General features: G+C 46.8%; 1 protein-coding gene across 4 annotated transcripts in view; it reads left to right on the top strand.

Annotated features, from left to right (window-relative positions):
* The first annotated feature begins 5,274 nt into the window (after nt 1-5,274).
* The window catches only part of BICD2 (BICD cargo adaptor 2), an 80,628-nt gene continuing 74,872 nt past the window's right edge, over nt 5,275-11,030 (top strand). For 2 of the 4 annotated variants that reach the window (XM_053377799.1, XM_053377798.1), the window contains exon 1: nt 5,291-5,952. In XM_053377799.1, the coding sequence (XP_053233774.1) occupies nt 5,713-5,952 (240 nt within the window). In that variant the 5' untranslated portion in view covers nt 5,291-5,712. Of the gene's footprint in view, nt 5,953-11,030 lie in introns of all 4 variants that reach the window. The other 2 variants (XR_008329028.1, XM_053377800.1) reach the window with 2 other exon arrangements.

Below are 11,030 nucleotides of genomic sequence, written 5' to 3'. Positions count from 1 at the left end.
TGAGCGCCACACCCCCAGAGTCGGCCACGACTGGACCTAATGGTCAGGGGTCCCTTTTCCTTTTCCTTTACACCTTAGTATATTTCCTACTTGACTCATCAGCTCGAGAGTTACCATGCTGCAGTTTACACAGGCTCCTTTAAGCTATTTGTTTTCAGTTAGAGGCACAGTCAGGGGATCACCTTTACAGCTGCTTATCAACACAACAAATTTCAACCATGGTATTTCAACTTCTAATCATAAAGTGCAGGATTTGTTATAAATTTATGCTTTAATAAAGCCCGCTTTGGGGTATAAAACTGCAGCTGTAATCTCTGCAGCATATTTACTGCAGGGAAAGTAGGCTAGGTCCCAGACTGCTCACGAAACTTGAAAGTGTCCCCCTTGACAGTAATGTTCTCTCTCTCTTTCTCTCTCCCACACAATGTAGCTTCACTGAGTCTGTGGAAAATGAAGAGTTTAAACTGCAGATTAGAACTGAGAGGATTCAAGGAAACAGGAAGGAAGCAGAAGATGCAGCAGAGAGGCCTTGGCTGCTGGTGGTGAGGGTACCAACTTGCAGAGGTAGCTCTTCTGTTGATCTTTTGTCTTTTGGCTCCTTAGAATTCTTAGGTGGGTTCTTGATGGCTTCCAGTGAATTTTATGGGACAAGATAATCAGCTTCCATGTAGGGCAGGTGAAATATACTCGGAGTCGAGAATGAATTTCATGCTCTTTATTCACCTCATAGTGGTGAGGAGGAATGGAATGTCTGCTTTATATACATTATTTACACAATGGGCCCCACGTGATTGGCTAATTCCAGGATTCTCCTGTAGGCCAATCAGGTTGTGGATTCACTTCCACCTGGAGCTGGATTGGGTGGCTCCTGTGGACCAATCATACTGCTGCATTGTTCTAGGACCAATCAGACTGCTGCATTTTGGATCCTATTCAACTCAGTACATAACAGCAGGTGAGAAGGGGCAGAACCCACCTCGTTCTAAGGAGACGGCCTCTGAGATCATGGTGCCCAGCTTATGGAATGTCCTGGTCTTTTAGGTGCTAGGTGAAGAAACCTTCTTGATTTCCCAGACCTTTTAATGACAATCTATAGGGTGCTTTAGTTTTGGGATCATTCCCTCTTGCTAGGTTTGATGCTGAGTTTAGCTGCACTTGAAGCTTTTTTCCTCATGGGCTTTTTGCTTATTTATTTTTGTTTCAGTATTTTTTTGCAAATTGTATTGTACTGTCTATGTAAGCAGCTCAGAGAACATGGCTGAATGGGCAGTATCCAAATAAAACAACAGCAACATTATTTGGTGTAGTGTGGTGGTCTGAGTGTTGGAGGAGGAGCTGGGAAATCAGCATTCAGAATCCTTGGGCCAGTCACCATCTCTCAATCTAACCAACCTCACAGGGTTGTTGTGAGGTTAAAACAGCGAGGGGGAGAACCATGAGCTCCTGGGATGGAAAGTGGGATATAAATGCAAAAATAAATTCTGCAGCATTGCATGCTTCTTGTTGCTCACTCCCATTAAGCTCATGAGACGTTAAAACAAAAGCCATTAAGAGTATAATTCATTCCTGGGCACGTGGACCTAACATGAACAGATGGAATACTGAACTGAATACATGGTAGAGTGTTCAAGGACATGTGAGAATTTTCATGTTTGAGCCAATTAACAAAGAAGAATGAGGGCTGAAGAGAAAGAAAACAAACGTTCATTAGCTCCATCAGAACGGATTACGTCAAACCATTAATATTTTGCTTTCAGGCAAGTTTTATAACAAAGCAGCAAAGGAGGGTGTTGCCTCCACTTTTTTTCACATGATAAATCCAGCCTCACTATATGCACCATGTGAATTACTGAGTTTGCATAAAAATCCATAATAAAAAAATTAGCAAGGATTCCACGTGATAAACTTGCGCTGATTCTGCTGATAAACTTCCACTGATGAGGCTGTTTATTAAAAGGGCGATGTTTTATATGTGCCAAAGAGGATTAAAATAATTGAAAGGAGGATGATTAAAGCATTTTATAAAGCCCCTGGCAGTAGGTGGGGCAAATGATGAGTGATCTAATTTTCAGGTGTGTTCAGAATGGATAATTGTTTTTTTCTTTTCTTTTGTTTTGGTTGGCACTTTTCTGTTCACTGCCCATTACGGTATTTCTGATGAGAAGAAAAATGGTGAGTTGCATTTGCTTCAGTAAATTATTTTGCCACTTTAATGCCCATTCATTCAGTTTGGAGAGGTAAGAACATTAGAATAGCCCCAACAGATCTGACCAGTTGCCCATCTACTTTTACAGAAAGGTAGCCGTGTTGGTCTGCCATAGTCAAAACAAATTTTTCCCCCCTTCCAGTAGCACCTTAAAGACCAACTAAGTTAGTTCTTGGTATGAGCTTTCGTGTGCATGCACACTTCTTGCACAGGTACAGACTGATATCTTCTTTCTTACTAAATGCAAGAACCTGGACATTATACCCAAGGGTCTTAGAATTAAGAACCCTCTACAATCCACGTATCCCACTGAATATGCAAGAAAACTATGCAACACTTTCTCTAAGAAGCTGCTAAAACATCTGATCAGCGTTCTCTACTAGTGTATCTGAAGAAGTGTGCATGCACACGAAAGCTCATACCAAGAACTAACTTAGTTGGTCTTTAAGGTGCTACTGGAAGGGAAAAATTTTTTTTGTTTTGTTCCATCTACTTTTGTTATGTTGTAGTTTTGCAAAATATATATATGCTGTAATCTGCTTTGAGCATGGTTTGAACTGTGGAAAGGCTGCATACAAATGTATGTATGTATGTATGTATGTATGTATGTATGTATGTAGTCCAGTGGCCGACCATATGCCCATGGGAAGGCAGGAACTGAGTTCAACAGCACTCTCCCCTCTTGTGGTTTTCAGTAACTGGTATTGAGAAGCGTACTGCTTTTGACAGTATGATTTATCCAATTTTATACCGAAGCCATCCAAGTTGGTGGCCATTGCTACCTCATGGGAATGAATTCCAAAAATCCTGTTGGAGTTCTTCACAATCTTTTTAGCGGTTTCACTATCCTGGTGTTGTAAGCAAACCTAGCCTCCTTACCACTGACCCCTAACTCTAGAACATTTATGAACAAGTTAAAAAGCATAATCAGGGGACCTCACTTCTTATGTTCCTCCACTGGCAGAATAGTTCCTCTGTTCCTACTCCCTGCTTCCTGTTCTTTAACAAGTTACCAATCCTCTTATGAAGACCTGTCCTCTTATCCCATGGTAAGGGACTTTGTCAAACAATATTTGAAAGTCTAATGCATGCCAAGTAGCACTTGGAAAGGCAGTGAGCAGAATATAGGGTTTTATGGGAAACTCTGATTAAACGCTCTGTTCCTCTGTGAGGCCCACTGGGTTGCCTAGAGCTTTCTCACTCAGCCTGACCCCTCTCACAAAGTTTTTGTGGGGTTGCAGTGCTGCTGCTCCAAGCTTCTTGGAGGGAATTTGGGATACAACTGACAAATAACTTTACTCCCACAGATCTGGCATCAGCACCAGTTTTGTGATAGAAAAGTTTATGTATTTATTTATATTAAAAACCTATAAGCCACTCCATATCAATGTGGTGTTCAAGCCCCACCCCCAAAGCAAGTATAATAATAATATACTATGACCAAAACGTCATTAGCAGATAACAACTTTTTTCCATTCAAAAAAAAGTCCTGGGTAAATTGAAAGGTCTTAAGTGTAAACCACTGAGCCTTGGGCTTGCCAGTTGGAAGGTCGGCGGTTCGAATCCCCATGATGGGGTAAGCTCCTGTTGTTCGGTCCCAGCTCTTGCCAACCTAGCAGTTCGAAAGCACGTCAAAGTGCAAGTAGATAAATAGGTACCACTCTGGTGGGAAGGTAAACGGTGTTTCCGTGCGCTGCTCTGGTTTCGCCAGAAGCGACTTAGTCATGCTGGCCACATGACCCAGAAGCTGTCTGCAGACAAACGTCAGCTCCCTCGGCCAGTAAAGAGAGATGAGCGCCGCAACCCCAGAGTCTTTCGCAAGAGTAGATTGCTGGAGTCACTGGCGCTGCTTTTTCTTCTTTTTACTAAAGTGGAGGGGTGGTGGTGCACAAGCCAACATTATGGAGCTGTGGGAAAGCCTGACAGCCCCTGCCACCTCCATTTCCTCAGAATGCCTCTGGCCCCCAGTGTAGTGCGATGCCAATGTGATAATGACATTTACTTCCATTTGGCCTGATGTAGCAGAACCCAGAGGCATTATTGGGGAAATGAAGGCCACAAGCTGCTGCCACCTCACCTGGTGGGATGGTTTGCATCATTTCACAATGCCAAGCTGAGCTCTGCCTCCCCAGCAAAAATGTTGAAAAGGGGAAGCCTGTCCTGCCCCAGCTGCCTGATAAACTGGGGGTGGGGGAAGGAAGGCAGGATATCATGGTGTGGCTGGGGAGGGGAGTCCAGGCGGCACCTTGCTCAGGCCCCAATTAAATCCAGGCTTCAGCCCTGCCCAGGGGTGGAGTGAGGCATTTTTGCACCTGCGGCAAAAATCCCACTGCCACCCCTGAAATGGTGTGTTGGGGGGCATGAGCCTTTGCAAACGCTTCAAGGAAAAGTCCTTGCAAAGCCTTGCCAGGGCATGAACTCCACCAGGGCATCCAGAATGGAAACTCAGTGAGAGAGGGTGTTCCAGACAGCTTTGGCACTGGCCTCTCTGACTCTAGGGGCAGTGGGAGAGCAGCGGCAAAGCGGAACGCCAGAATGCCTTTCTCTCACTGGGTTTCCCTCTTGCCAAGCTTCTCTGGAAGCAGAAGGGTGGGTACGTGGGAAGCTGCCTCTTGTGTTACCGTTGCCTGAGGCAACTGCTTCACTCTGCCTCATTCGTGGGCAGCTCTGGCCCTGCCGCCTAGCTCTGGCCCGGCTATGCTCTGCAACCAGGCTAGGCAAAAAGCCCACGGGCAACGCCTGTAGGATTTCAGTGTTATTGGTGCCATGAACAATGCCGGTAGCTACTGTGGGGAAGGAAGGAAGGAAGGATGTCTAAACAGAACAGAGTATGTATTTGCTGCAAGACAAGAGGCCATCCGCCAGCAATGTAGCCCGAACACCAGGCAGTTCTGGGCACGGCCTGCAGGGGGCAGCGCTCAAGCGGCTTCGAGCGCAGCCGATGACGAACAACAGCGCTCGCTGCCAGGTTCTTCCCCTTCTCCAAGAATTCCTTCAAGAGGGCAGGGCCAGGCTTCCATCTGGGGCTCTCCTCCCTATGCATTGTGGGACTCGTAGTCTTCGGGGCGCAGCGACCGGCTCGGCCTCGGTGGATCCGGGACTACAAGCCCTACAATGCCTCGGGGCGACTGACTGGCCGTTCCTTTTGAATGATTTCACTGCGGTTTCCCCACATTCCCTAAGCTAGACGAGCAGCAGCAGCAGGAGGAGGAGGGTGCAGAAATCATGGTGTAAAGGAGCCGCCGGTTCACTGGCGCGGGGGACCAGGGGCGCAAGGAGCCTGCCCGTTTCATGGCAGCCAGGGCTAGGGGCGCTGGAGAAGAGAGGGGCATGGCAGCTCGGGGGGTCGTCTGGTCTTAAAGGCTGCAGGGAGCGGCGTTGCTGCTGCCGCCGCCGCCGGATCCATCCTGCTGCTCTCGCGCTCTGCCGCATTTCCTCCCTTCTCCTCACTCCCGTCTGGAGCCGCACCAGCCCCCCGCACTCTGAGCAGCCTCGCCCCCGCCAAGATGTCTCTGGCCGTCGAAGAAGAGGACTACGCCAAGCTGGTGATGGAGTCGGGCCCCGAGTGGCTCCGCACCGAGATCAAGCGGCTCTTCCAGGAGCTGGGCGAAACCACCCGCGAGAAGATCCAGGCTGCCGAGTACGGGCTGGCGGTGCTGGAGGAGAAGCAGCAGCTCAAGCAGCAGTATGAAGAGCTGGAGCTGGAGTACGAGACCATCCGCACCGAGATGGAGCAGCTGAAGGAGGTGAGGGCGGCGCTTTCTTCCTTTTGCGGGGGGCGTGCGGTAGCAACAGCTGCGGCGGCGGCGGATCTAATGGGCTTTAGCGGGCGCGAGGAGGCGGTGCGCGATGCAGGGGAGGGGGGGGACCGTGCTGAACGCCGGCTGCTTTTTGTGGGAAGGGGCAGGAATAAATATAGCAGGCAGGCAGGCAGCATGGGCTAATGGTTAGCTCACAATCGAGACTCCAGCGCACAAGGCTCCCCTGCCTGCCTGCTTGCTCGTGGAGACGTGTGCATTCTGTGGATTAACGTTTTCAGGGGGCGGTGGTGGGTGTTACGGGGAGCGTGCGCGCGCGCCTAGGCGTGAAGGCTTCCCGAGCAGCCCCGTTCCCACGATCGCAAAGGCCAGCTGGGCCTGGTTCGCCAGTGCGTGTCGGGCGCGTGGCGAATGCAGCGCCTTGCAAACCCTCCCCCTGGCTTGGGAAGGTCTGCGGGTGCGCAGCTCTCCGCGCAAGGCAGCCTCGCCTTTTGGATTCGCCCAGCCCGCGGGAGGCGCACCAGCCTTCTCTCTCTCCCCGGCCCCCGCGATGCAGTGTCACAGAACGAAGCCGATCCAGAGCCTTTGGCCCTCCCCTTTTGCTGGCGTCACGCCTTGCAGCCCTCTTAAAGGGGCAGCTCGGGAAGGTCTGCGCCTTGCTAATGCACCGTGTCCTTCCCGTGACATCTGCCGTATCTTCTTGCACTGCCGTGAAATGTGCCGGACAGAGGATACTATGAGATTAATACTCTTAGGCTCGGGTGACATCTGTCCACCAGAGACCGTCGTTTTCTCTCCTTCCTGCCCCTTGCAGGGATCTCTCGTGCCTGCCTTGTTGGTGAAGATCCCCTGTCTCCTTCTCCCATTTAATGGGAGGGAACCTAGGATAGGCCTCTGCCAGACCTGGAGGGAATTAAATTATTTCTGCCCACGTCAACTGGCTGATGTAGAGTTTTGATGTTTTGGAAGCATGAATTTGCAGTATTAACGATATTGCTTGACATTTGTGCAGAAACGAATCTGAATCTTAAATGGCTCAGTTAAGAGTTCATTAGATAAGTTTTCTTTGCTCAGAGGTTGTAACGTTAATATTTGAATAATTAATATTAGGCCTATTGCATGTGCCAGCATAAACTGATCAGAGATCACTGAGTAAATTCAGAAGGCGCCAGAAAGCCTGCTATCTTGATTGCTTGGGCAGAGAATCAGCCTACAATTTTGAAATACTGTTTGGCTCTGTGCAAGCCTGGTCCCTAAGAATCTGAAATATTGTTTTTCTAGTGCTGGCCCATTGTATGCTTCTAGTTATATAATACATGCTTTTTACCAAACGTCTGTTTCACAGAAGCAGTTAAGGCCTCTTGTGCAGCTCCTTGCCTCTCCACTGTTCTCAGTTCATTTCTGTAATCGCAAACTGTAATGGAAGAGTGGGTGCCTATGGGTTACAGTGTTTTGTGTGTTACTTTATTAGGTGCTAGGTTTTCAACTCCGGGACACCAGTTATTTAACTTTTTAGTTGTGCTGTGACATTTTTTGTGCTAACAAATGTAGTTCTTCCTCCCATCCTGTTGGGAACACTGTGGTTGGGGCTGAGGAATTAAAGTAGCTTCATTTTTCTCTGTTCCACTCAACAACCTGATAGGAAGGAGGAAAGATTAGGGGAAAGACTGCAAAGATTCATATTGGGATGGCATGATACACAAATTCTGACTGTTTTCTTTGTCATCTCAGTTGTGTGGAGTGATGAATCAGGAAGGGGGAGACTTATCTCTTGGATGTGGTTTGGAAGTGGCTAACTAGAAAAAACTTAGAGGGGTGTATTTGAGGGATTCAGAGAACAGACCTTTTTGCTCTGGCACGACATGCTTGCAGTAAGTTGCTAGGTATCAGTCGGGCCCTGTGCCAATGGCGACCACATGGAGATCTCTGGATGCCAAGTTAGCGACTGACATTTCTATCTGGCTGGCTCCTCCAGCTTTCTTGAGAAGATAAGCAGAAGGGATTGTTTATTACATTTTTTATCCCACCTTTTCATCCAAGGAGTACATGGTTCTCCCCCTTCTCATTTAATCTCTACAACAACCCTCTGAGGTAGGTTAGGAGGCTGTGACTGGCCCATGTGAGGTTCGTGAATGGGGATTTGAACCCTGATCTTCCAGGCTCTAGTCTGATACTGTAACCAATACACCACACTGGCTTCCTAGAGTACTTCTGCTATGGGACAGCTCAGTAAATTAAGTAGGTAAATAAATATGGGAAAATCAAAATGTCCTTTAGAGAAGGTTCTGAAATATTTTCCTTGAAGCTTGAATTCGTTTCTTCTGAATTGTTTTATTTGATGTTTTAATATGTTGTCAACCACTTTGATATACAGTGGTACCTCGCGATGTGAATGGGATCCATTCTGGAGCCCCATTCGCATCCTGAATAGAACGTAAGATGTGATGGCGCGTCGGCGCATGCGCGGGTCACGTTTTGCCACTTCCACACATGCATGTGACGTCATTTTAAGCATCTGCGCATGCGCTACATTACTTCCAGGTTGCCGCGGAGCGCAACCTGAAAGCACTCAACCTGAAGCACATTCAACCCGAGGTATGACTGTATTGGTATAGAAAGGAAATGAATGACAACAACAATAACAACATCATATTTCACTGCAAAAGAAAAGGTACCTACACATTCAATTGTGGTGACTGTGACCCAGTTTTAAAGTGCCATTTGGTGTTTAGCTTATATATCTGAGTTTCTAACACTGGTACCAGCTGAGAGCCATAGAAACTTTGAAACTCTTCTCACCAACTTGAACTATTCATGCTGCCACTAAATGCATTTTAGTGGCGGACAGACAGTGTTGATTTTGAATGGGAGCAATGCTGAACCCCCGTCAGTGGTGGCCACCTACAGTCTTGATTTACCCTAACGTGCAATGCCCCTGCTGATGTGGCAGCAGGAAAAACCCCCTGCTCTATGGTTGTGGTCATGTGGGTGCCCCATAGGTGGCCCCATACCAAAGATTCCCTGAAATCTGGCAGTAGTGAGGGCAGCAATGCAGGGCCAACTTAAATGTCTCCTTAAGAGAGCAAAATTAGTGTTGATTTAATTAGATACTGCAAATCCCTGTGCTGATGCAGTTTCGTAATGAAACCTGATTTATAGCAATGTGCTTAATATTGTCCACATTAATTAAAGCAGGGTGTCTTTCAGGACGCATTTAAAGCTGTACATGTTTTCAAATATTTTTACATTACTGGAAATGCATGTCTGTGGACTCGTGGATATGTCTGGAAATGCTAATATGGAATCATGGGGAAAGTTATTATATAGGGAATGCGTTTGTATGTGTCAAAACAGTTTAATCTCTCTTTGCTCTCTGTTCTCCACCCCTTCTATTCTGTACCTTGTGCTAATGGAGCATCTGCATCCATTAACATGAGCAGCCTCTTGGAGAGAAGATCAGACACTTTGCTCCTCCCTCGTTGTTCTGATGCTGCACTAAGTCATGGTTTGGCTTAGCATGTCATCTGAAGCCAAGCTCATGGTTTAACTCTCTCTAACAATCCATGAGCTGTAAAACAATGGACAAGCTTGGGGTTGTTTTGGAGAGTGCTAAACCGCAAACCTAGGTTCAGGCTATAAGCCAAACCATGTTTAGTTCAGCACAGCACAGCACAACAGCAGAATCTCTGGAGGAGGAGCAAAACACAGTCACAGTCTCCTCCCAAAGCCGGCATGGTTGCTTGTTTATGGTAAGCCATGGTTTGGTTTAGTATTATGTGAGAACCAGACCTCTGAAGGCATCAATACCCTACACTGAAAATTGGTGGCTGTGGAAATTCTGTAGGATGGAGCCAATATAATTAGGAGTATCCCTTCTTTTTTTAAAAGAAAAAGTGGGTCCTGCAGCCTGTCATCTCAGCATTTTTTGTAGAAACAAGCAGACCATTTATGGAGATTTTCAGATCCAATAACTCTGCTAATTTGAGATTGTCATACAAAGCAGGTTCTTCAGACTTTGGCAGCCAAGTACATTTTAAAAAGAAGTACAGGGTCATTAAACAAAATGAAGCAGACCTTTTGTGAAGACATCCATGTTAGTTTTGTTATTCCATCTATTTGTTATGCTGCAGCATGAGTGTCATTGCTTATGTGGCCAAGAAAGTACCACCCACGCACAAGATGGGGGTTTATCAGCGGGCTTGGAGAAGTTCTAAATTTTTAAAGAAGAAAACTTAGGATGGGAATCCCCACCCCAACTCCAGCAGTCAGTGACTATAGTATGCTGACTGAATGTTGAGGGAGGAAAAACAGAAAACTCAGTGAGAGGAGGAATAGAGAATTGTAGATGAGGGCATGGCTGACTAGCACAGTGAACAGGAGCACTCCACGCTGCAACACTTTGTTGCTCTCATCCACTTGCATAATAATGCTTATGCTGAAATTATCATTGACCTTACTAGGGATGGAAGGATCTGTCCATTCTGGTTGCCTCCATTTCTCATTTTTCCAGTCTTAAAATCAGTTCTCTTCATTTATTTATTTAAATTATTAGTTGCTCTTTTTTACAAAAGCAACTCAAAGCCACTTGCAACAATAATCAAATGACATTCAGGTTAAAAGCCAAATCAAATAAAACTGAAAAATCTAAAACACGTTCATATTTTTAGAAGGCAGGATTGAAACATCCCACCCACTAAAAGACGCCATGGATAGTTAAAAGCCAAAGGCCTGTTGGGAAACAAAGTGTGTTTGCGTGATGCCTAAAAGTATGTAAGAATGGTACCAGGTGAGCCTCTTTGGGGAGAGCATTCCACAAGTGGGGAGACTGAAGATACCCGTTCTTGTGTTGTCTCCCTCCAGAACTCGTATGGAGGGGGCACACGGAGAACAGCCTAGATTCTGGTCAGGGTTGGTGAGGAGCTCTTTGAAGTCTTGGGCTCCTGGGCTGCGTAAGGCTTCGTAGTTAAAACTAGTACGTTGAATTGGGCTCAGAAACTCATTGGTAGCCAGTGCAATCTGGCCAAGATTGGTGTTTTGTGCTTTGACTATCTTGTCTCAGTGAACAA

The sequence above is a fragment of the Podarcis raffonei genome, chromosome 2 (assembly GCF_027172205.1).
Source record: "Podarcis raffonei isolate rPodRaf1 chromosome 2, rPodRaf1.pri, whole genome shotgun sequence".
Classification (NCBI taxonomy): Eukaryota; Metazoa; Chordata; class Lepidosauria; order Squamata; family Lacertidae; genus Podarcis; species Podarcis raffonei.
Note: the sequence above shows the minus strand (reverse complement) of the source record. Positions and strands in the feature narration are given on the sequence as shown.